This window comes from Labeo rohita, chromosome 16 (assembly GCF_022985175.1).
Source record: "Labeo rohita strain BAU-BD-2019 chromosome 16, IGBB_LRoh.1.0, whole genome shotgun sequence".
NCBI lineage: Eukaryota > Metazoa > Chordata > Actinopteri > Cypriniformes > Cyprinidae > Labeo > Labeo rohita.
This window is the reverse complement of record NC_066884.1, coordinates 21,983,539-22,010,890: the sequence shown is the minus strand read 5'-3', so window position 1 is coordinate 22,010,890 and position 27,352 is coordinate 21,983,539. Positions and strand designations below refer to the sequence as shown.

General features: G+C 34.9%; 1 protein-coding gene and 2 long non-coding RNA genes across 3 annotated transcripts in view; 1 reads left to right on the top strand and 2 right to left on the bottom strand.

The window, feature by feature from the left end:
- Window positions 1-2,609: 2,609 nt before the first annotated feature.
- LOC127177968 (uncharacterized) lies at window positions 2,610-8,714 on the bottom strand. Its single transcript, XR_007829280.1, has 3 exons — window positions 8,505-8,714; window positions 7,846-7,937; window positions 2,610-3,995 (listed from the first exon to the last, which is right to left on the bottom strand). It is a non-coding gene; the product is annotated as an uncharacterized LOC127177968 (long non-coding RNA).
- A 2,856-nt stretch (window positions 8,715-11,570) lies between these two features.
- The window catches only part of si:ch73-22o12.1 (nectin-2), an 87,715-nt gene continuing 71,933 nt past the window's right edge, over window positions 11,571-27,352 (bottom strand). The window contains exons 7-10 of the mRNA XM_051132186.1: window positions 15,056-15,176; window positions 14,906-14,963; window positions 12,492-12,563; window positions 11,571-12,293 (exon numbers count right to left, since the gene is read on the bottom strand). Of these exons, the coding sequence (XP_050988143.1) occupies window positions 12,111-12,293; window positions 12,492-12,563; window positions 14,906-14,963; window positions 15,056-15,176 (434 nt within the window). The 3' untranslated portion in view covers window positions 11,571-12,110. The remainder of the gene's footprint in view (window positions 12,294-12,491; window positions 12,564-14,905; window positions 14,964-15,055; window positions 15,177-27,352) is intronic.
- LOC127178973 (uncharacterized) lies at window positions 15,187-18,043 on the top strand. Its single transcript, XR_007829457.1, has 3 exons — window positions 15,187-15,511; window positions 16,448-16,527; window positions 16,960-18,043. It is a non-coding gene; the product is annotated as an uncharacterized LOC127178973 (long non-coding RNA).

The following is a 27,352-nucleotide window of genomic DNA, read 5'->3' as shown; positions in this document are numbered from 1 at the left end:
CACATCTGTTAGTCATGCTATTTATGCTTCACACACACACATTAACACATTGATTCATACATACAAAGTACCAGGGTCATAAAGCAAGAAATGATTTACACAATGATGTTTTCCAAGCAGTATGACATGCTGTATCAACCAATCAAATTGCCTGCAGTTAATGCATTTCTAAGGAAAGACCACACCACAAACATATCCATCAAGCATCCGAGTCTAATCATTTACTGCAAAATAAATCTCAACATGAAGCATAAATGTCACAACACAACATCAAATCCTCTAAGGATAAAGTCAGTGGCAATTTCCAGTATATATATATATATATATATAACTATATATATATATAATTTAGTATATGTATATAAATATATCTGCTCTTTTACACACACACACACAGAGTTTCCTTGTTTTATACCCCATGTTTTATCTACATTTTAAACGTATAGATCCTGACTTTTGTATTTCTTACTAATAACTTTATGTCAGAGGCTGCTATTAAATGAATTTGCTTAATAAAAATGATGTTGAAAGGAAATTTGTGTCCTTAATATTTTACATTTTACATAAGCTGTTAGTTTTAAAGACCTAAAAGTATTAAGTCAATCTACAGTTATATAATACTGCCAAATACTAATGCAAAGTATCTTCTATTGTAATTTTAACCGTATTACACAATGCGTCATACGAACATGTCCAAAATCTGGAGTGGGATATACAGGTGCATCTCAAAAAATTAGAATATTGTGAAAAAGTAAATTTTTTGTTTGTAACTTATTTCAAAAAATGAAACTTTCATATATTCTAGATTCATTACATTTTGCTTAAATTTTGATAATTAGAGCTTACAGCTCATGAAAGTCAAAAATCCAGTACCTCAAAATGTTAAAATATTAAGATCAATCAAAAAAACGGATTTGCAAAACAGAAACGTTCAAGTTCTTTAAAGTGTGTTCATTTATGCACTCAGTACTTGGTCTGCAGAACAAATTACTGCAAATGACCTGCTCCTAGCACAAATGACAGCATCGGTGAGGTGTGGCATGGAAGTGATCAGCCTGTGGCACTGCTGAGGCTCTACTGAACCTTCAGCTTGTCTGTATATTGTTGGATTGACTGTTTCTCATCTTTCTCTTGAAAATATCCTATAGATTCTCAGTGGGGTTTAGGTCAGGCCTAGCCAATCAAGCACAGTAATATCATGGACAGCAAACCACTTGGAAATGGTTTTGGCACTGTGGGCAGGTGCTAAAGTCCTGCTGCAAAAGGAAATCAGCATCTCCATTAGGCTTGTCAGTATAAAGTGCTCCAAAATCTCTTGGTAGATGGCTGCATTGACTTTGGACTTGAGAAAACACAGTGGACCAACACCAGCAGATGTCATGACACAACAAATTATCACTGACTTCAGATACTTCACACTGGACTTAAAGCAGCTTGGTTTCTGTGCTTCTCCAGTCTTCCTCCGGACTCTGGGACCATGATTTTAACATGAAATGCATAATTTACTTTTATCTAAAAATAGCACTTCGGACCACTGAGCAACAGTCCAGTTAATTTTCTCCTTAGCCCAGGTAAGATACTTCTGACTTTGTTTCTGTTTCAGAAGTGGCTTGGTAGCCCTTTTCCTGAAGACATCTGAGCGTGGTGACTCTTGATGCACTGATTCAGCTTCCACTCCTTGTGAATCTCTCCCAAGTGTTTGAATGGGCTTTGCTTGACAATATTTTCAAGCTTGTGGTCATCCCTGTTGCTTGTGCACCTTCTCCTACCCAATTTCTTCCTTCCAGTCAACTTTGCATTTAATATGCTTTGATACAGCACTCTGTAAACAGCCACCCCTTGACCTTCTGTGACTTACCCTCTTTGTGTAGGGTGTCAATAACTGTCTTCTGGGCCATTGCCAAGTCAGCAGTCTTTATTTGATATTCAAATTTTTTGAGATGCACCTGTAGTTCACAATGATAACGCCCTTTTCCCTATTGTGAAGACCATGGTTTTGTGCTGCTTTTGCCCTTTTTACCAGCATCCTGGTAAATTTAGCTGATCAAGCTGATCGACAAGCATTGCCATAAATCTAGCTTAACTAGCAAATCTTGCTTTGTCAAACCAAGTAACCAAATGGTTTTCATGACTTCAGACGGTTCTGAAACATTTTTCCTCATCAATCATCTTTTGAGCATGTGATTCATAGCACTACTTTTTGTGATACACTACCTTGTAAAGATGTATTTTTAGTATGCATTTCTTTCTGTCATGAATTACTCCTCTTACGTCGTTCCAAACCCGTAAGACCTTAGTTCAACCATGATGTTATGAAGCTACAAGAATAATTTTTGTGCACAAAGAAAACAAAAATAACGACTTTATTCAACAATTTCTTCTGTCGCATATGTCATGAGCGTGTGTCAAAGACTGACACGGAAGGGAAAAAATTGTTGAATAAAGTCATTATTTTTGTTTTCTTTGTGCACAAAAAGTATTTTTGCTTTAGTAGCTTTAGAAAAATTACGGTTGAAGCACTGATGTCACATGGATGTCACTTTAACTATGTCCTTACTACCTTTCTGTGCTTTGTCGTGGTAGTTGCATTGCCTATGCAGGGTCAGAAAGCTCTCAGATTTCAACAAATATATTGTAATTTGTGTTCCTAAGATGAACAAAGGTCTTACGAGTTTTGGACAACATTTAAGACCTTTAAGACATTTAAGTATATCAAAAAAGGAACTCTAAAATTCAGCTACCTGTAACTCCATTTAACAGAGATAAAGTTATCTACAGTTAGCTAAATACAATAGGCCTCATTCATGAAACACAAGCTGAACGAATTTTTGTGTAAGTCATTCATAAAGGCGTTTTGGCATAAACTTTCAAAATAGCTTTCGTAAAGCCATTTTGATGTAAAGTTGGTACGAGCCATAAATAGAGGGGCGGGACAAATACAGACCAACCATCCTACACAACGACTGCCTACAACATTGGAGAAGTCAGTATTACTGGTTACTGCTTTTTTATATTTAGAAAAATTCTTAAAAATGAGATATACGTTGATGACGTGGATATTCCAAATCATAGCAACCATCATCTCAGCTGGAAAAACGATGTACCACCAAAGCGTTTTCAAGCGCCATTAGCTGGTCGTTTAAAGAAGAGTGCCTGTCATTTTTTTCAGCTGGCTAAAAATTCTTTGGTGGAAACACGTTATTGAATATTTATAGTCATGGTCTCTTAGTCTTTTTGCATTTATTCAATATACTGGAGCCAAACCTGAGAAAGTAGACCAGAATATATCACTGCAATCCAGGACACGGAACAATAAATGTATGTTTATTTTTTTGTAACTATATAGTTATTATTTCTGATTTGTGAGTAATGCTCTGCCAAAATTTTAAATTATCTTTAATTGACTTCTAAGTGTTCTTAATGCAATGCAAGAATTGTTTTCATTACATTTTCTATTCTTTCTTCCTCTAAGAATTACTAAAATAATTATTTAAAGTAGATTAAAGGAACCGGAACCATGTAGTGAATAAAACCACAATGTAATAAACCTCCTAATAAATGACTTTCAGAATCCTGGCAGGGACACCAACACACCGGCATCCAAAACACAACATATGCTGGTGACCAGCAGCGCTGCTCTTTTCAGCAGAACAGAAAGCGCGAGGGAGGGAACAAAAGCGGATCCAGTGTGATCTCATGAGTGCTGACTAATTATGTGGTTATCTCACCAGTAACAATGAGCCATGTGGGCCTGAATTCACATGAGCAGGTGGACAAAACCCAATCCTCTGCGATTGGACAATATCCACCTCACGCTATCTTAAGACAAAGAATACACAAATCACTATCACAAATGTCCACTATCTACCATGTGACTGAATTCTAGTTTGCACCAAATAGTATCCCCTCCTTTTTCTCTCACTCACCATTCTGTCCAGATGTCCTCCTCCGTCTCCTCTTTCGTCTTCTCCTCTAATCCAGAAGAACCTGCCCGCCTCAGGGTCAGAGGTGAACCAAAAACAATGGATGATGCAGGTCAGAAAAAGAGAGAGACGTTCAGTAAATGATTCTGGGTGACAGAAGGCCTCTACTTTACTCTATATACAGGGAATAAGAGATCCTGTCCACTAAGCACCTTAAACAATTTGTCTAATCACAGCTATTACTTATCACACACACATAGCACTATATGGGGTCTACAGTCACATGACAGGAATATCATCCTCTTAAGAGGAAACAAGTAGTTCTAGTCTGCAAGGTAGTAAAGTGGGCTTAATAGCTTTAAATAATGTAGAAACATTCACTTTATTATCATTTGCTATATATCACTATCACTCACGTTGCCTGTGTTGAAATTAATTGTGAGGCGAATTAAGTGTGCCTTGGTCTAGGTCTATTAATATGACACATATAGTTGGTGCCTATGTATAGCGTTCCAAATCAGTCACTTATGAGGTTACAAGGAAGCTTGGTTTCGGAACAGAGCTGTTGTGTTTATTCAACACGAACATGCACAGCGAGGCCTGTATTCTCTCTGACTCTAAGTATTTATGAAACTGATTTAGTAGTAATGTTTGGGAATTAAAAAGATGGTGGATTTGTTTCCAAATGGTGTACTCTCAGTCTTGTGGCCTTCACCCACGCACTGACATAAAAAGTTCACAGGATTGCAGGGTGTCCCATTTATCTTGTTATGATTTGCTATGTGCCATCAATGCACCCAACAGCCCATGTTGCAAAATGCCTGAAAAAAATTATTTTCTTGATCAGTATTTCTGCCGTGTTTTGCAAATACATAGTTTTGGCTGTTCTCAAATACATTTGTAAAATTATATACAAGTATCTATCTATCTATCTATCTATCTATCTAGCCACACTGTTTCGCTGGCTTTTTGTATCTATTTGTGAGATTTAATAAAGACTTTTGTTATTTTCGACTCTTCATCGTCTTCATCTGACCCAAAGCGTGACTATGTATCTATACCACAGTTCTTTCTGGTACTCAAATCTGATTGGCTGAGAGGAGTGCTATATTCTAGTGTAATCAGAACTCCAATCACTTCACAGTTTATATCACTCTGCTTGCTGTATTTCTCACAGCGAGTGTCGTGGTGGATGCCAAAATGCAATATATTTTATAAATAATACTGTTTTTGTGTCACAGAACGTAGTTTTAATAGTTTTTTTTAGGCAAGAATGTAATTGTTTAGACTTCAAATATTCAGTTTGTTAATAAACATAATGTCTGTTTGAGAGATAACGTCTATTTGCTTTGACGTTTTCGGAGATGTGAGCTCCAGGGCGGCAGCAGCCAATAACAGTAGTATTTAATAATAGTATTTAGTACTTGGAAATGGTGTTTGTTTATTAGGGGTGTGACGCTAAACACAGATGTCACGGTTCGGTACGTACCTCAGTCACCGTTCAATACGATTTTGGTACAACAGAAAAAAAAAATATATACTATGCTAGGTTTCTTTTCATTTATTTTAAACAGACAGTAGTACAAATAACAATTTTTTCCACCTAGGGGTGAAAATACTAACTATTATATTAAATTAATGTCATATATAGGCTATAAAATCTTCAGAACATATATACATACAAGGAATAAATACTTGAAATATATTTAATTTACGAATACATGTACCGTTAGTGCTTAAACACCCCTAGTGTTTATGTTGGCGATTTTAGTGACATTATTCCTATTATTTCATTAGATGGTGACGAGTTTTTATAAGTCAGCAGTAAATAGGGATTCTTTCCTCATCAGACATTTAAAGTAATGTATTATTGTGGATATGAGATTGAGCTGAAGAATTAATGCTGTACTCGATGCTGGTAATCATGCTCGCTCAGTCCATCTCTCTCTCATAATACTTGACTCTGCACAATACAGTGAGCTTTTAATACAGTAATACAATAAGTTTTTATGAAGCAAATTAGCGTTCTTTCATTACTAGTTCTAAAGTGATGTTTTCAAATGAGTAACGGAGGCTTGGGCTCAGCTGTTAAACTGTCAAAATGAGATTTTAATTCATGGCGGAAGGAAGTAGTTCTGCACAAAAGATACTCTGTTGTTGTTTCTTACGTATTTACACAATTATACTGTTGAACTGTTGTATAAACACAATATCACACTCATAGCAGTGCAATATGGCTGTATAGCATGCTGTGATTACCTGCAGTATATATATATAGTCATGGCCAAAAATATCAGCACCCTTGCATGCAACCCTTCTCTCAGAAAATTGTTACAGTTGCAAATGTTTTAGTACTCACATGTTTATTTTGTTTGTTTGTTTGTTTGTTTGCATTAGAACAACATTAAATAAAACAGAGAAGAAAAGTCAAATCTGATACAATTCCACACAGGACCAAAAAAATAGGAAGGTTAGCTATAGTGCCATGGGCTGTAAACCTCTTGATGATATTGCACACAGTGGACACAGGAACATTAACATCTCTGGAGGTGGACTTGTAGCTTTGAGATTGTCCATGTTTTTCCATTTTTTCTCTCAAATCCACAGAGAACTCTTTATACTTCTTTCCTTTCTTCATGCTCAGTGTGACACACAACACAAAGGTTGAGTCAACTTTTCTCCATTTTAACTGGTTGCAAGTGTGATTACTATATTGCCCACACCTGTTACTTGCCACAAGTGTGTCTAAATACAAATTACAGGAGCATCACATGCTTGAAAAGCAATTATTTCTTACAATTTTGACAATAATATTGTCCAGTCCACTTTTGAGTTCTGTGTGAAATTTTATCAAGTTTGACTTTTCTTCTCTGTTTTTTTTGTGTTGTTGCAGTGCAAAAACAAACAAACAAACAAAAAACAATAAGCATGTGAATACCAAAACATTTGCAATTGGAACTATTTTTTGAGAGAAGTGTGGCATTTTCTGACAAGGGTGCCGATATTTTGGTCATTACTGTATATATATATATCCCACATGTGCTATCCCACAATATATATATATAGATAGATAGATAGATAGATAGATAGATAGATAGATAGTTTTTTTTATCACTGGCACTTTTTTTTCTTGATGCCTTTTTCTTTATTCTTCAGAAACTATTTGCAAATGGGCTAAGAAAAATAAACACAATATTGTTAACTTGTTATAAAGATGTAATTTAACTGAACAACATTGTATTAAAACAATACAGTACTAAATTAAATATATATACATATTGTTTTGTATTGTGTTATTTTTTCACTCATGCTATCCCACAATAATAATTAGTTGGAAGCTGGAAGTTGTAGATGGTTTCCAAAGCTCTTTCGACGTCATATCTAAGCTTATCCCTCTCAAATCATGACAGATTAGCACTGGACTGTGTAACATCAGTAATATGAGGTGTAATCTGCACTACGATCCTGGAGTCCTGGATATCTCCAAATGCTTTTCAGTCCTCATCACACATTGTACTTTTTATCAATCATTTGTCAAAATGGCTTGCACATCAAACCTACTTTCCTAAAGCACATACCTTATGTTATTGTGAAGACTTCATCAGTCCATGAAATTCCAAAGAAAAAATGTTTTTATCTTCACAATCTATAATAAAAACGGAATAACTAGCTCTGCCTCTAAAATATAATAGCCGAATAGCTATTTAGCCATTCAAGTTTGATTGCATTCCAGTATGTCACGCCCACATTTCAGAATCCAATCAAGGATAAAATAAAGTCTGTCACCCTACATTTTTTGTTGAAAAATACATCATATATGTGTTGCGAATGTCATTTCATGTTGACTTTAAACAGCATAGTTGTGTTATCGATTATTTGTGTCGAGTGTACTCTACTCTACAGGGAAACAGTCTTTACTCACCAGCCATGACAACAGTGCACATGCTGCCATGCTCATCATAGTCAGGCACATAGTTACAGACAGGATGGGAGGAGTGGAGTTTTTCCATCAGACTGTATGAGCAAAGCAGAGACACATGCTAATAAGTACACATTTGACTGTGATTGGCAGAGAGCAAGGAAGGATCAGAGGGAAGTGTACTCCACCTGCACCCTCTTTAACCTCCTTCTTTTATCCTCTCCGCCTGCTCATCCTCCTCTCTTCTTATTTATTTTTAGACGGCTTAGTTGAAGAGAGGAGGATGTTCCCGAGGCCTTCTGTATAAAGCGTATAGATCCTTAATGAATGATAGTATGTGAAACAGAATCATTCATCTGGGTGTTTCTTAAACGGTGGGCACTTTTATGTCCTGGTGGTTGATTTTTATTAAAACAAACACTAAGTAATTTTATAGAATGTTAAAATTAAATTAGAATTAAATAAGCTACTGGAAGCATTTCAAGAGTTTATTTTCTAAAAGTCCAAATGACTAAAAGTGCCCATATTTAAAGGAATATCAATTTCAGGTAAATCTGAAGGCTGCTCCTCCTTGGTTTTCCAGTAATAAGGCCGATTTTTTTGTTCCGAGGGCAGCTCTAAATCCAGAACACAGCTGTCAAATTAATGACAAACCGACCCACCACACAGTTCAGAGCCAGACGCTTCGTCCTTCTCCCGATTTCTCTCACACTTTCTGTCTGTCTTCTGATGAGGCTGAGAATTGTTGCTGTGGTGATGTCATTGGTTGCTTAGCAACAGATGTCCCTGGGCAACCCGCACCCAGGGCCTCAGCGGGAACATTTTGGATTATTTGGGGATGTCAAGTTCATCAGCGGCTTCTGAAGCAGCAATCTGCCAAGGTACGACACAAGACTTTATGTCAGAGGAGATTAGATGAAGAAACCTACTGGGAGATCCAAAAGTCCTCTGGTCAGAAGTTGTCAATGTCAACTTTTCATTCTAATAATATAATTTGAAATTTAAAATATAATAACATAACATTTTCTATTAAATTAGAAAAATGGAAAATAAACGCATTTTCACTTATGGTCTCAAGACTTTTAGACCTCACTGTATACACTTTTATTGGGATATTTCACCTAAAAATGAATATTCTGAACGCCAGCTCCTGCATCAGCAGTACCACACACATACGTCATCGAAGACTGACATGAAAGAGAAGAAACTGTTGAATTAAGTTGTTATTTTTATATTCATTTTGCACAAAAAGTATTCTCTTAACTTCATAACATTAAGGTTGAACCACTGATGTCACATGGACTGTTTTAACAATGTCCTTACTACTTTTCTGGGCCTTTAACATGTCAGTTGCATTGCTGTCTATGCAGGGTCAGAAAGCTCTCGGATTTCATCAAAAATATCTTCATTCGTGTTCCGAAGATGAACGAATGTCTTATGGATTTGGAACAACAAGAGGGTGAGTAATTAATGTAATTTTTGGCTAAACTAACCCTTTAATTTAAGATAACAGATTTCAAAAATTAATTCCTCAGGGTTTTCTATAAAAGGACAGTTCACTCTATAATCTTTAATTATTTGTGTTCTTCTGAGGGTGTTTGTGGATGAGGGAATAGGGTGTTAGGGTGTGAGGGTGTGAGGGTGTGAGATCCCCGGGGAGTTTCTAGACCTCCGGGCACCTTTCAGTCCAACAGCTCACATCCTCTGTCGTCATTGCTGCCAGTAAATTTACACACAAAGCAGTGCTGAGCGAGATTACGGAAAAGCTTGGTGACACAGCATACAGTATTTCACCACATCCGAACATTTGACCATGCTGACTATAATTATGCTAATAATCATTTCTCCACAAATTCTCTGTGTCCTTTGCAGTTTATGAGTTACTGTAAATCACCTGTTACGCTTTTGTTTTTGTTCCTAAGCAAATAAAATTGCTGCTTGTTTCATTACGTAGCATGTCTGTTACTGTATTTTAGACATTAGCAAAGACTGTTAACTAGCGGCAGGATACTCGTTATATTAGTACACAATCTGCCGACAGTTTTGAATAACTTTAGGTTGTAGTAAAAGTATTTACCCGTTAGCAAGCAACTAAACGTCTGTGGGAATTACAGGCGATGTTTTGCTGTGAGCGCGCGCCCTCCTGTGGTGTGATGTTCACACAGCAAGGTCACAGCGTCTAAGTGCTGACTATACAGTGAATATATTGTTGTTTTTGTGCATTACACAGTGAGTGTTTTCTTGTTTTTGTTGTGTCTGTTCGTTTAGGTACTTCTGGAACATGAAATAAGATTGTATTTATCCTGGCTCGAACTGAGTGCCAACTAGTAAATGTAGTAAAACCAAAACCAAAGTGAAAATTACTAATCGACACTTAAATGTGTGTGTGTGTGTGTGTGTACTTGTTTTTGCTACATTGTGGGGACCAAATGTCCCCACAAGGATAGTAAAACCTGAAATTTTTTGACATTGTGGGGACCGGCCTGCAGTCCCCACAATGTTAAAAAATGATTTAAAATAATAAATGATGTTTATCTGAAAATGTAACGATGCAAACATGTTTTCTGTAAGGGGTAGGTTTAGGGTTAGGGTTCGGTTAGGGGATAGACAATATCGTTTAGTCAGTATAAAAACTATAGAAGTCTATGGAAAGTCCCCACAATTCACAAAAACAAACGTGTGTGTTTGTATATACCCAGATAGCACACGTATGTCTGCAAGATGTCTTTTAAAGATCACTTGATCTGGAAAGCATCTGCTGAGTACAAACATCTGACAGACATCTGTAAGATGTCAGTTTTACATACATTCTAAATCATAAACATCTTTTTTACTTTTTTTTTTTTTTTTTGCCTTTTATTGTGATAGGACAGTAGAGAGATGACACGAAAGAGCTGAGCGTGATAGGCAAAGGACCTCGAGACAGGTATCAAACTCGGGTCACCATGAGCGCAGTTGCGCTATATGTCAACGCACAAACCACGAGTCTATTGGCGCTGACCTAAATCATAAACATCTAATAAATGTCTATTTGACATCTGATAGGAAATGTCCTATAGATGTATTGCAGATGAGCAAACACTCTAAAAAATATTTCTTCCAGACGTAAATGCAGACGTCAAATAGACATCTCCTTGACGTATGTGTGCTGTACATGCAATCTGGGACCTTATTCTTCAACGTGCAAGTAGGCATATGGGCAAGACTTCTGGGTCACTACCCTGATAGCACACATACATCGCGGAGACGTCTATCTGACATCTGCAAGACGTATTTTTTTAGAATGTTTGCTCATCTGCAGTACATCTATTGGACGTTTCCTATCAGATGTCAAATAGACATCTATTAGATGTCTTTAAGATGTTTATGATTTAGAATGTATGTAAAACTGACAAATGTCTGTCAGATGTTTGTACACAGCAGATGCTTTCCAGATCAAGTGATCTTCAGCAGACATCTTGCAGACGTACGTGTGCTATCTGGGTAGCTTCTATAAAGAAATAACGAGAAGAATAACAACGTTTAGTAAATGGTAAAACTGTTTGCACTACAAACCTGTGTGTTTATAATTAAGTCAATACATTAAAATAATACGGTAAGACACACCAGTTTGCAATTTCTATCAAAATTAGCTGTTTTGTACAGCTAAAAAATAGCTGGACGAGATGAGATCAGTTTATGCATGTTGAAGATGTAATACACAGATACAAACATATGAATAACCTGAGACCACTTTACCCTGTTTATTGAGCCTAAAAAGTCATAGAAGTACACTGAAAAACAATGTCACAAAGATTATTCTCTAGATAAAAAAAATCAATGCAATTATATAAAAATAAAAGTCGGAGTGTGCAAATGATTAGAAATCTAGTGCAATTAACTAAAATAAGAATTCAATACAAAATTAAATCAAAATCAAGTCAATAAAAAGAGAACAAAGAACAAAAAGTTTAAGAACAAAAAGAAGGACAAATAATTCTTCAACAATGCATGTTGACCACTGGCTCATTGTGTTATGTTATATTACACATTTATAGTCAACACACCCTTAAAATGGCACATAGTAAAATATAACCCTTAATCAGATACAGAAAGATCAATAAACGTGCAAATGCACACTACATCTATATGTGCAAAGATATAATCGAGGTCATTATAAAAGTAAAGCTATTGCAATCACACCCATACTTCATATTACAAGTATTCAATATAAAACAGTACGGTTGTGTTCAAGTTACAGTATAAAAACCTACAGCTCAGATTGATCCCTACACTATCACAGCTGCTGACATGAAGCTGCTCCCTCTGGCAGAGGAAGTGACAAAATAGCCGTCATCCCCTTCCACAATTTCATCCTCATCTCCGTCATCCTGGTAAGAAGTCTGTTTCTCGTCCCAGGAGCGATGTGAAGGCTCATGATGATCCTTGTCATCATGGTATTCTGAGAGATTCTGTCAGAGAAGTGATTGTAATGTTGTTATAGACTCAAAGCACATGTGTTTCTTTACAAGAGATGATTATGGTATCTGAGTAATAAGCATGAATAATGCATGGACAATGAACATGCCATCAAATATGCATGATTTACCATCTTAAATGTCAAAAAGGATTAGAGAAATAGAGAGAGGGTGAGAGAAATGGCCTCTTACTGTCATTGGCTCCCCTTTCTCTGTCTCATAGTCCATGAACTGAGGATCAGACATAGGTTCACTGACGCTCGGCTACAAAAGGAAAAGAAAAGGTTGAATTGTTGAGCTTAATAAAGTTTGCTAATAGAATTGATAAAAGTTTTCAAGGGGTAAACAAATACTGAAACACAATGTATAACACAAAAAGTATTCATTACAAACAATAAGCTATTATCAGTATAACAGTCTGAGTGAAAATATTAACATGATTCTTTAAAGAACCTTTGACTGAATGATTCTTTGTGGAACCAAAAATGGTTCTTCTATGGCATCACTGTGAAGAACCTTTTAAACACCTTTATTTTTAAGAGTGTACTAAAAGAATTAGCATATTTCTAGTATATATATTAGTTTTCATTTTCATTAAATTTTTAGTGATTTTGTATTGTGCTATTGTCATTTATTATTATTATTTATTTATTTTTTTTTGCAAAAAAAAAAAAATATATATAATATGCATTTTTATTTTTATTCTTCTATTCTGTTTATAATTCAATTTTATTTTATTTTATTTAATTTCATTTTTAAATTTGGTACTTTTGGTACTTAAACCTAACTTGTTATTTCAGTTAATTGTAAGGCAACATTACTCAACAGTTTTAATTGTTTTAATTAACAATAACAACACTCAGATTTTAACAAGAGCATCTAACTTCTAATAAAATAAAATAACTAATAAAAGTATCATAGGAATTTTCATCTTCCTTAAAAGCATTTTGCCAGTCCAAAATATCTGGCCTTTTAAAATCACTTGTAAATAGCTTTTTATGATATATTATCACCTAATTTTGGTTTCAATCTTTTTGTAAACTTGTTTTCTTTCAATTAGGATTGGTTTTGTATTTATTTGTTGGTCGTATTGGTTGTAGGCCTCATTAATCTGAGCTTACACACCTTTTTAATTGAAGAAAGCATTATTTGTCGATAACTTTGTCAATATTAAATCAAATAAAAAAATTGCATTGTTTATTACACTAGTGTGCTCTAATGTTTAACCAGGACATTTGTTTTGAAAAGCGATTATCTTGTACAAATTTGGAAAAAAAAAAAAAAAAAACAAAAAAAACCAAACAAGAAAAAATATACTCTTGTGGTGTTCCCGGTCAAAAATGGCTTACAAAGAAAAAACATAAAAATCTTTTGCTATAGTATCAACTGATATTGGATTCAATCTTTTTGTTAACTATTTTTCTTTCAGTTAGGACTGGTTTTGTATTTATTTTTGAAATTGATTAATTGTAGCCCTCAATGATCTGAGAATACAGTTTATCTCTGTATGAAAGAACAGCATTCTTAAAATAGCTTGTTTGTACACATAAACTTGTGTGTACGCGTATGGTAGCGGAAAAACTCAGATCGTATTTTCTCCCTCAACTTCAAAAATCATTTCAAAATCATCCTACACCGCTGCAGAAGTTCCGACCAAGTCTTTGCAAAGTGAACACGCAAAGAAGCTCAAACACCCTTAACAAAAAAGGTAAAAACAACGATATAAGACAACTTTGAAGTTGAGGGAAAATATGACCTGAGTTTTTCGACATACCCTAACTGTCTTGGGCCAGAATACACAGAGTTCAGGAAGTGCAAGACAAGCGTTTGCCATTAAAAAGTATATAAATAGTATTATTTTTATAAAAATGACCGATCGTTTTGCTAGATAAGACCCTTCTTCCTTGGCTGGGATCATTCACAACCGAATTTGGGATCATTTGAAGCCGCATTTAAACTGCATTTTGGAAGTTTAAACTCAGGGCACCATATCAGTCCATTATATGGAGAAAAATCCTGAAAAGTTTTTCTCAATAAACACAATTTCTTCACGTCTGAAGAAAGAAAGACATGAACGTCTTGGATAACAAGGGGGTGAGAACATTATCTGTAAATTTGTAGTTCTGGAAGTGGACTTCTCCTTTAATTCCTTCTCAGGTCAAAAGAATTTTCATCACATTTTGCTTCAATGACGGCTGCAATCAAACTGTATGAACTCCACAAGTTTGTGTCAAAGCTAATGCACATGTTCCTCATCAAAATTTAAGACGATCCAACGAACACCCTGAAGTTAACGAAAGCAAGATCTGACTGTCTGTACAAGGAGTCACACGATCAATGTGATGATTAGTCACTGAGAAATACTGCAGAATATTTCCCATTCGTTTAAAACCTTTCTATTCATCTTCACGTAAGGCTTAAATTAAACTCTGTTTTGTGACAAACTTTCAGAGCCCACTACTTGAACACATTTGCATATACATAGCTCACATATATTATACACATTTTCTTTCGTTCCTTTTAAATAACTCTCTTTAATCTAAAATTAATTCAGCAGCATTTGCTCAAAGTGTAAAATAAAGTATGAATCTCTCAGCTCTACTCACTCTTTCTGAATAGGAATATGTCTTCATTGGAGGAGGAGGTCTGTGAGTGGGTGGACCGCTGTAAGAACAGACACAAATTCATAAGTAACTTTTTTAATGCTGGGTAACCAGTTAAAGACAGAATATAACAGAAATGGCAGAAATACTTACTCTCTGTTTTTCCTCTGGCGTTTGCGGACCATCACTATGGTAGTTGCAATTAAGGCTATTAGGATGATCGCACAAAGAATACCAACGATAATAGCTCCAGTAGAGTGACTATTGGACTCTTCTAAATAGAAAAAAAGAGAAACTTTCAACTCTATGGGTCACACAACTGAATTTTCTTTGATCTTCAGAAACAAAACAATTCAGTGAACCTTGTAGGCATGCTTTTCACACAGTAAAAATAGATGGGTTATTTTTTTAACCCAATAGATGGGTTACACATATTGGGTCACTGTGTTGGGTTATTTTCTAAAACGTTGGGTTATTTTTTTAAACATCGTTGGGTTGTTTTTAATAATAACCCAGCGTTGGGTTTAATTGGTTCCCGCCGCGACAGTTCAAATTTTAACGGTCGACGGTGTCTGACGACAGAAGAAGCTGCTGCTGCATCAGTGTGAGGTGAGTAATAGTGTTTTAATAACTCTTATAACATTATACTTATAAGAAGAACGTGAAATGCACTTCAAAATTGAACTTTTGTTGTTGTATGTTTGTTTTTTTTAACAAACTTGTAGTTTCCTTTAGTCAGTGTATTTTAACGTAACTGCGGAGAATGAGCTCGATTGTAAACGAATAACTTTAACGTTAACTTAGCTGTCCCAGTTAGGTCGCTAGCAGTAATAAAGTAAATAAAAATTAGCAGAAAGTTGTAAAACTATTTAGAGATGTATTACAGTAACCTAAAGTTAATAATGTATGGTGAAATGTATATAAGACCACTTATGTTACTGAAATCACCGTCTACTATTACTACAGGTTTAATATTATTTTACAGCTGATGAGGGGATCTAGACATACGGTTTCTTACTACTTGTTTGGTCGCAATAATGGTTATCACATTTAACTTTATATGGGAAATGGCTAATGCTAAATGACACATTGGTGTTGAGAACCGCGCCGCACGGACCTTTCAACTTCGGTCCAGTATGTAACGTTATCTCAGCGGCAGCTCAGAGAGATGCGCTCAAATTCAGTGAATTCTCTGTTAGAAAAGTCTAAAAATAATCAGATTTTCCCAAAAGAAAGACGTGATGGGAGAAACGAAGCTTTTCAAAGTTTCGAATCAATTAAACGAATCGCTTCGCAAAATGATTCACTGCTTCTAATCGTTCGTGACACAACGGCGACGCCTGCTGCTCAAAACAGGGCAAGCGTCAGTTGTTTGGAAAGCGAGCACTAATTGTAATAACACTAAATGTGTATTTATGGTTTATTTACATTGAATATTGTTATGCATATATTAAAATCGCCTCTAATTACAGCCATTTCTCATATAAAGCTATGACAGATGCATGTTTTTAAATGTGTACTAAATGTGTTTTTACTTATTTTTAGACATTGGGTGAAGGGACAACTACAACAGTGGAATCTCATACATTAAACATCCACATGCCAATTAACTGAAATATTTCAAGGTAAGTAAACCATTTATATTAGTGATCCATATACATTACCAGTCAAAAGTTTTTGGACAGCAAGATTTTTAATGTTTTTAAAGAATTCCCTTCTCTCTAAGCCTACATTTATTTGATCCAGCATTTCAGGATCCAAAACAGCATTTAAAATAACTGCTTTCTATTTGAATATATTTTAAAATGTAATTGTCCAGTCTCTTCAAAGCTTTTAAAATAGAAAGCAGTTATTTAAAATAGTAAAAATATTTCACAATATTACTGCTTTTACTGTATTTTGGCTCAAATAAATACAGGCTTAGTGAGTAGAAAAGAATTCTTTAAAAATCTTACTGTTCAAAAACTTCTGATTAGTAGTGTAGGTTTTCCAACAATTATGAAAAATTTTCTAGTTTATCTGTAAAATGTTTCTTCTTCTGCTTCATCTTATCACAGAGGAAGGAGTCAATGAAGGAAGTTTTATGCAACCGGATGACACCAGCATTGCTGCACTAACTCTAAGAACTCCTCCCAAGTTTTGAGCATTTTCAACGGTGAAGCAGTGGAACAGAAGACCTTACTACAAGCAGTGGATCTGTGTTTCAAACATTTCTACATGTATGACATCAACTACCCAAAGCCCCCTGCACTCATTTGCAGCTTTAATATTCCAGGAGTTCCTTCAACACGTTACCTCTTCCTTAGAAACTTTGTATTTATTGATCAGTAAAAACTTTTTATGTTGCTGATTATCAGCAAGTCCAGCAGCCAGCAGATTTACTTAGTTTTATTTTTATTATTGTTATTATTATTATTATTATGATTATTATTACTTGTGTTTATGATTTTTTATTTTTGTTTTATTGATAAAGGTTTGTATGTTATGTTTGTTTTATTTTTGCACATTTGTATGTGTTGATATAAATAAATATGAATTGATACACATTTATGACCCTGGACAACAAAACCAGTCATAAGTATTATGGGTACATTTGCAGAAATAGCCAAAATTGCATTGCATGGGTCAAAATTATCAAATTTTCTTTCATGCCAAAAATCATTAGAACATTAAGTAAAGATCATGTTCCATGAAGATATCTCCTACCATAAGTATATCGAAACTGAATGTATTGCTAATGTATTGCTATGTATTGCTAATAACTTTGCAATTTTCTCAATATTTAGATTTTTTTGCACCCTCAGATTCCAGATTTTCAAATAGTTGTTCTATCCTATCAAACCACATATTAATAGAAAGCTTATTTATTGAGCTTTCAGATGATGTTTACATTTAAATACAAAAAAACTTGACCCTTATGACGATTTTGTGGACCAGAGTCACATTTGTTGGTTTTGAATTCAGTGTACATCTTGAAAATATGTCAGTTGTATGTGCATATTTGTGTGTTTTGAATGTATTATATTTTCACATTCTTGTACACTTATTTTGTAAACATTTGCAGTATGACTGTTTTACATTTAAAAATATATTTGTAAAAAAATTATTTGCATATTTAAATAAACAAAATATTTATTTGAAAACAAAGTAGTGTTATAGTGTATTTTTATTAATAAATAAATAAATAAATAAATAAAAACTGATATAAATGAATCTAAATAATTAACTCAACTGTTGGGTTACTTTTAACCCAACTGGATTTTAACCCAATTCATTGGGTTAAAATAACCCATAGATGGGAAGGTGCTATACCAACCCATAGTTGGGTTACTAGTTGGGTTATTTTTAACCCAACATTTTTTAGTGAGCAGTCAAAACAGCTTGCATGCTAACATAAGACATGACCACCCGCGCACCACACAGTGCCATATCTATACAAGTTCAGGTTGTTTATAAACCACCACATAAGTCCTGCTGTGCTGTTATCTTACAGCAGTTCTCGCTTCCTAAGGTTGGATAAATAATTCCTAGATTCCAAACACATAGAGTCATGCTCAACTGTGTACTTGTACAACATACTTCAAAGCCATAACAATGCTGCACTAATCTCTAATGAAATGTAATGTAATTTTTGATTATAATTATTATGTGCATTTAGAACAAGCTATTTCTATACAAAAAATAAATGGCAAAAATGGCAAGATGTCGTAGTGAGCTGTATTGTAGTGCACTAACACAAGATGGCACTCCAACTGTATAAAAACACTCTATCTCACTTCCTCCTGGTCGATGTATTCTAGACACAGACTCCCTGATGTCACCGCCATAAAAGTGCAGCGTTTACTGTGAACATATATCTGCTCTCACGGATCACTCACATTACATTGCAGGTGTTATACTGACAGGCAGGTTAACGTCTGGCGTACGGCCGAGGGCCTGTGCTGGCGATTTTCCACAAGTCATCAACATGGGGATGTCAGCAGGAAGAAGCAGAATAAAATAAGAAAGAGCGAATGCTGGCCAGCCAGACAAACCGGTTTAAAGGACAGAAGGGTTGCTTTTGTTATAGGAGGAGGATTTTAAAAGAAAGACAGGAGTTTGGATGAAGAAATGTGTGCGCCTCATGTCTCGCTGAATATATGCCTTGTCAATCACATGTCGTTCTTTCACTCCTTTCGTCTCGCACTGTCAATCTCTTGTTCATATCCTAAAGCACTCTTTCCTCCTCTCTTTCGCTTGGTTTAGATGAAATCTCAAAGCTGATACATTTGAGTAGGTAACGCATATCAATTTATTACACGATTTTCAAGAATATGCGATTTCGGTCAATCGCGAAAATGTTAGTAGAATGACGCTAAACTATTGACTGCTGGCCATGGCAACATACCAGCTCTATTTTCTGTCTCATTAAGGTCACATTCAAGATCGTTCAGCCAGTTGTGTGGGAAAAAATGCAGTTATTTCAATCCACACAACTAGGAATTTAATGTGAGGGTGAAAGATTTCTCCTCACAGATTTTGCATCAGATTCATTGGCTACTACAAATACTAAAAATAGGTTTGGAGAGTAAAATATATGTGATTTTAATTTACATTCATCTTCACATCTTCTTTTATTTGTTTTGTGTAATAATAATGACCATCTGACTGTAAGTTATCCCTTACCCAGCACACTTGTGTATAAATACAGCATTACACACAGTTCATAAAAACAGCACATGCTTGAGCATGAATGACAGAATTATTCCATCACACAAACAGAATGAGCAAAACACCACTCAGATCTGAAAACACAATCAGGGAGACAGCTGATTCATTGGAGAAATAGCCTTTAGCAGCACACCACAAACACAGAAAGGGATGGAGAGAGAATATGAGGTGTAGAGGAAGTGAAGGTCACTGCAGACAGAGGCAGAATGAGGGAAGAATATGAGTGTGAGTGTAAGTGTGTGTGTGGAGCAATGGCGCAAGAAAGCAGGAAAAAAACTCAATCAATCATCAATGTGACGTCTCAGTTTATAAACTCCAGTCTGCAGCTCAGAGTCTCAGACAGAACATCCACGTGAGGCTGTTTACTACCACATAAACGGGTAGACACAGATATTGCGGTGCATTAACCTCACGGTGTCACAGTGACCAAGTTGGTTATGTCACGTTAAAGGGATAGTTCACCAAAATGGAAATACTAATTTCAGTACAAATCTGTATGCATTTCTTTCTTTCAAGACAAAACAGTATTAAATTAATTAATTAAAATTTAATTTATTAATTTTATATCATTTATTTTATTTCTACAGCATCATTTATATTTATTGTAGGGCTGTCAAACGATTAATCACGATTAATCCATACAAAATAATGCTTACAAGTATATGTATTTATTATAATTTTTATATAATTTATGTTATATATAAATGCAAGTATTTTGTACATAACATATTTCTCTTAAATATATACATTTGTGTGTATTTATGTATACAACACAGTACACACACATATATAAGACAAGCTCAAACTTTTATTTTTTATGCAATTAATTGCGATTAATCGTCCGACAGCCCTAATGTATTGATATTAAAATTCAGTAATATTTATTGATATTAAAATTCAGTAATATTTATTAATTTAATTAAAACATTACCCTGTTTTTCAAGTCCAGCGTGCTCTTTGAAATGAATTTTGCTAAACAAAATTTCCCTCTACTGTTTGTCAAAACCAGATTAGAGATAAATGAGTAGTTTTGTTTATCTTTCCTGTGGCCTTGGCTCATAGTTCAGAGTAACTGAAACTAAAAGCATTTTGAAAGCTCTTGGGCTCAATAAACCACAGTATGCAGTAATTCAGTTACGGTGATTAGCATCGGGTCACATGACCCATCTCTGCCGAGACAATCCTATTTCACACGGTGTGTCTAAAGTGGCAGGTTGATGGGATTAATTTGTTGAATAAACAATTTAAGGTGAATTATGGATGTGTCAATATGAAAAGACATACGCAATTAGGGGGATTATGGCTGTAGACATGATTCTCCGTCAACGTAAGTCCGCAAATAGACCAAGTGTGTATGTGTGTGTGTGTATGCAGAAAGGAAGCCAAGCCTCCAGATCCGCACTTAATGGAGTTAGATTATCAGCATCCATTCTGACTGAGTGGAATTTGACATCAGAGAACATTTCCCATGAGACGTTGCATCCCGGTGAATAACAATAAGAGAGAGACAGATCAAAGAGAGATGATGACACATCTGACACTGGAAACTCAAATGTTCAAACACACGGTCTGACATATAACCCTGCACACATGAAGAATCCAACCTCTGAAGCTCATGTAAAGCCCCCAAAAGCAGCCGGAGGTGAACAAATGGTAGTCAATGTATTATTGTCAGGTCTGTAATGCCCTACTTTTGTTTTGTTTTGTTTTTAAAGTGGCTTCAGTGGTGGTCCTGACCCACTTTGTGCCCTAGGTGGGAAAAAAACGTGACTCTAACCCCTGGTATCACAGACAAGGCTTAAGCCTATAGTCCCAGACTAAAATGTAAGCTGTTTCAACTGAAAGAAACTTCCACTGATTCATCTTGAAATATGTTGGTGCCCTCGTTTTGTCTCAAGATGCTAACCAGTGCTTATAAAAATCACTTTAATGTCCTAATTGAGCTATGGCCTAATCCTGGCTCAGTCTTAGCCCTGTTTGTGAAACCAGCCCGAAGAGTTTTAACAACTAAAAAAGTACGATGTGATAGTCTAGCAGTATAGTTTTTGTTTAGTGTGCAAGCAGATAATCATGTTTATTTATAAAACGCTTCATACAATACAGATTACAAAGTATATAAAACAGTTTGCAAATGGTACAGTTTCACAGTAATAAACATTAATGTTGTATTACTTTTGCAAAGTTCTTTAATTATGAAGCAAATACAAAGGCAACGGTGTCATTAATCAGCTCAGTTTAGTTCAATGTTGATTCAAATGAGTTCAATACCAGCATGATTATTGTAAAGTTCATTATTTATGAAGTGAACCCATACTTATAGAGCAGAAAATAATAGTGTAATTATTCAGCTCTAGTCAGCTGAGTGTTGATTCTTTTGTGAAATTTATTTGGAAAATTATGAAGCAAGTTTTATTAATTGCCCTAGATAGCAAGCAGTGATTGAAATGATGTTAAATCAATGATGAAACAATATGGAAATTTCAGCAAAAATTAATTAACATTACAAAATTCACTTCTGCACCCTCAATAAATGTTAAATCTATGTTGAAATTTTCGAATCAGTTGAATCAACATTGAAATTTCAACAAAAAAAATAATGATGTCATTAAATCAACATTATACCGAGATGTTGATTCTACATCACTGCTGTTGATTCGTCAATGCTAACATAACATTAACATAAATAATCAATGTTAATGTTGTTGAAGATGTTACAATATGATATTATAGTTCAACACTGCAGTGTTCATTCTAAATCACTTTTGTTGAAACGACATTGAAAACACAAGTAAAATGTTAACAGTTAAATCAATGGTGAAAACTGATATATCCAGAGTTAAAGGGACAGTTCACCCAAAAATTAAAATTCTGTCATCATTTACTCATCCTCAATTAAGTTAAGGGGGTGGGTAAATAATGACCATATTTAAATTTTGGGTTTGAACTATCCTTTTAATGTTGAAACAACAGATACATTCAAATACATTTCAATGCTACATCAACATACACTGCCGCCCAAAAGTCTGGGAGTTTTTGAAGACGTTTCATATGCTCAAGGCTGCATTTATTTGTTAATACTTTTATTCACCTATGATGTGTTAAATTAATAAAAAAGTGATGGCATAGATTTATATTGTTAGAAAAGATTTATATTTGTTTGCTATTGTTATTACTTGTTATTCATTAAAGAATCCAAAAAAGAATCACAGGTTCCAAAATATATTTGCCAGCACAACTGTTTCCAACACTGATAATTCTAATAATAAATCAGCATATTAGAATGATTTCTGAAGGATCATGTGACACTTTAGACTGGAGTAACAGCTGATTAAAATTCAGCTTTGCATCACAGGAATAAATTATATTTTAAAGTCTATTAAAATAAAAAACATAATTTTATGTGGTAATAACATTTTGCAGTATTAGTTCTTTTTTTTGTATTTTTGATCAAATTATTGCAGTCTTGATGAGCATAAGAGACTTACTTACTAAACATTAAGTCTCACTGATCGCAAATTTTTGAGCAGTAGTGTATGAATGATGTTACATATGAATGAAACAATATGATTTGCTGAACACAAAATTACACCTATGGATGTGGTATGATTTAAGTCCGTTGATTTAATCTATATAAGGGTATGCTTACACGACAACGATGTATTAAAAAAATGAAAACATTTTTCCTTTGCGCTTTGAAAGGTTTCGCGTACAGACGACGTCATTGTCAAACTGATCATGGATCTGTGAAAATGACTAAAAACGCTATTTAATGCATCGCAGACCAATTGACGATGTCAGTTTGTAAACAAAGACTATGCGGCTGTGCATTGCATAAAAATTTTAATTTTTAATTTTTAGTCGTGTAAACGCCCCCTTAAATGACTAAAGCTTCAATAACTCTTACAATTAACAATTCTAAATGAAAGCATTGTGGCAGGGGTGTATAGTCTTCGAGGCACTTTCCAGTTGAATTTATCTTCAGTCCAAATTAATCACACACGAAGGGTTTAATTAAGGCCTTCAGGAACTGTAGAAACTTCGAGGCAGGTTTCCAGTCGAGACTGGGCTCTGCGTGAAGATGGAAACAATCTAGTTTTTTTTCTCATTTTAAACCATATAGCACTGAAGTGACAAGTGTAACCCGTAAGACCTTCATTCATCTTTGGAACACAAGATATTTTTGATGAAATCCAAGAGATTTCTGACCCTGCATGGACAGCATTGCAACTGACACGCAAAAACATCATTAAAATTGTTACATCAGTGCTTCAACCTTAATTTTATGTAGCTACGAGAATGCTTTGTGTGCACAAAGAAAACAAAAATAACAACTTCATTCAACGATTTCTTCTCTTCCATGTTAGTCTGTCTATGCAGGATCAGAAAGCTCTCGGATTTCATCAAAAATATCTTAATTTGTGTTCTGAACATGAACAATAGCCTTACGGGTTTGGAACAACATGAGGGTCAGTAATTAATAACAAAATTTTTATTTTGGGGTGAGCTGTCCCTTTAAGCTCACTGACTGGGGAACAGCCACTAGCATTCTACATGGTTGTCAACAACAAATTAATGTTAGTTTAACGTCACATTTTTCACCCATGTGTACTGTCGGTTTCATCAAAATTGAGCTATACCAACATACTCTGCATTTGAAATGTCAATTTCAACCAAGATGATGGTTTGGATGAAACCTCGACATTATATTAATGTCACTTAGAGTCTCAAGGTGACATATCTGCATAATTCTAAGGTGCAGAACATTCTGACATGTAACTTTTTGTACCTATTTTTTTTTCTCAAACATTTACGGGCTGGCATATGCGTTTCTGGTTATCATGCCAGCGGGTTTGTCTTGTGCATTCTCTACCTCTGACTTTGAACGGACATGAGGTTCACAAGTGGTCACCATTCATTTCACTTGAGCGCTGTAATATGCTGCATGTATGCCATGCAGTTTGACTCACCCCATCACTCTTCATGATAACAATGCGGCACAAGTGTGTGCGTGTGTATGTATCTTCGGCAGTCTCATTCATCACACTCTGCCCAGCACTAATCACAGCTGAGGCCTAGACTCAGCCCATGCATTTAAACTGTCTGAGGATTAAACTGATGTCAGCGACACTGAGTCTCTGTGTGTGCATGAGTATGTGTGCGTCTCCGGGGAGGCAGTGAGGTTTCTGCCACTGTGCATTAAGGCAGTAGACAGTAGCCACAGGAGGAGGCCGAATCCCCATCTCCAAGGTCAGTGCTCCCTCAACACCCACAGCTCCCGACGTCACTCAGGCGACTTTTCAATATTTCCGACTCTGTTTCTGACAAATACTGATTTTCTCAGAAGCTACATCCAATCATTCACCCTTTTGTGGTCTAGGACACAAACATGTTTACTTAGTTAACATAAGGACATTTTGTACTATAAACTTCATTGAATCGTTCATTCAACTGATTCAGAACGTCACTAATGGGTGTTGCTTGGAGACGAAATGGGCTTTGTGTGTTTGTTTGTTGGAGAAAAAAACGACGAAGTAACCAGAAATATTACGTCTAAAATGTAAGTTACTGAACTTTAATGTTTTGTTTATTGTTGTATTTTTGTCATATGTAGCGCCATATGTAATTTTTGACAGAAATGAAAACGAGGCTGTGAGGAATAAGACATACCTGATAGCTCTGTAACAACAAGCTAATCGTTCAGCTGACTAAACATATTTCCAAAACAATTTCAGTAGAAAAACTACATAATTGTGAAAATTACATGAGGTAGGAACTTTATACAGTTTTGAATTTTGTTTTGTAAAATTCAAAATGGTGTCTAGTACGCTTAGACCTGTATAACATTTGCAAATAATGCTATAATGTGGCATGCTTTATGAGGGAAACAGGATATTCAACATAAAATAATTTGTGATTTAATAGGATACAAGTAGCCTAAAGTAAATATGTGACCCTGGACCACAAAACCATAAGGGTCAATTTTTTAAAAATTGAGATTTATACGTTATTTAAAAGCTTAATACATAAGCTTAACATTATGGTTTGTTAGGATAGGACAAAATTTGGCTGAGATACAATCTTTTGAGTAATAATGAAATAATGAGAAATCGTCTTTAAAGTTGTCCAAATGAAGTCCTTAGCAATGCATATTACTAATGAAAAATTACGTTTGAATATATTTATAGGACCATAACTTAATATCCTATGATTTTTGGCATAAAAGAAAAATCGATCATTTTAACCCATACAATGTATTTTTGGCTATTGCTTCTTAAGACTGGTTTTGTGGTCCAGGGTCACATATGGTCCACTCTGATTTGATTTCATGTGGACTTAATATTATTTTATATATGAATCATTTTTGCAATTGAGGCCGACCACCGATGTCCTCCAGGGGATGTTTTGTCACATTTAGCTCACGTCCGAGGACAAATTTGTCCCTAAAGTATAGCTATATAAATGCACACACATTTCTGTCAAGTTTTAAAAATGACTCCCTCCAGTGCCCTTATAGTCATCAAAATTATTTTTAAACTTGTGATCTCGCATAGACTTCCATCCATTTCCCCTAAACACACACAACCACATATATGCTGCTAATTAAGTGTTGAGGAAACACCGCACTTTCTGCTTCCCCCTGCATTCTCTCAGTCATCAGGATTATATTTAAACTTGTGATGTCTCATACCTTCTCTCTCCCATAAACACCCACAGATAAACATACGGAGCTCATCAAGCACGAAAGGGCAACCACCGTACTTTCCCTTCCACTTCTCTCAATCACTGAGACTTTCAGGAGAAGCATCTTCATCATCTCTCTCTGGTCATTTCTGCAAAGCTTAATTATGTTTCACTATATCTCAGTATTTCCCAAGCATTCCAACTGCTTTTCTACTGTCTCTTCCAATCCAACTGCTTACTACTGGCTTGGGCTTCTAAATTGTCTATTTTTGGACAGCAAGTAAGGCTCGTCAGTCATTTCTGTTTTGTCCATTATGAGAACACAATTAATTTTACTATACCTCTTTAGCAGGGTCCAAAAGTCTGAGAGCTCTAAAGTGAAAATGCTTCTTTTTTGTGTTTTTCCCATTTAATTCAATTTTCTCGTTACAAATGATATTAAGTCAAAGCTTAACAATAAAGATGGCCTGCGGCCAGCTTGGGAGAGTTTTGGGCCGGATGAGTGAGCTGTCACTTTGTAACTTATTGGATCAGCACTTCAGCACTTCGCACTTCATGTACATACATTCTTTTTACCCAAATTATCCTTTTTTTGTAAAGAAGGCTTAACATTTGATTTGAAAAATGATTTAAATGTGTGAAAGTAGACTCTGTTTTAATGGTTAAATAAAAAAAAAATTAATCAAAAAGCATGTATAATTAATCAAAATCTAAAAAAAACCTCTACAATTTAACAGCAATTTAAAAAGTTTAACAAAAATTACAGCACTATGAAAAACGTTTTATTTTTCCTTCTTTACCAAATTGTGTTTTTCATTAATTAATAATTAAAATAAACTTTTAATAATCAAAAGTATTTCTAACTGATTGATTTTATAAAAAAATTATTTATTCTTTTATTTTTCAGAAATACTTTGTTATGTATTTACATTTTATTGGTAAATAAATTTTGGTAAATAATTTTTCTGGTAAATATTCTGCCTTAAAAATAATGTTTTAATAATTATTTTATTATTAATAGTAGTAGTACTATCATTACATTAAGTAATATTTTTCTGT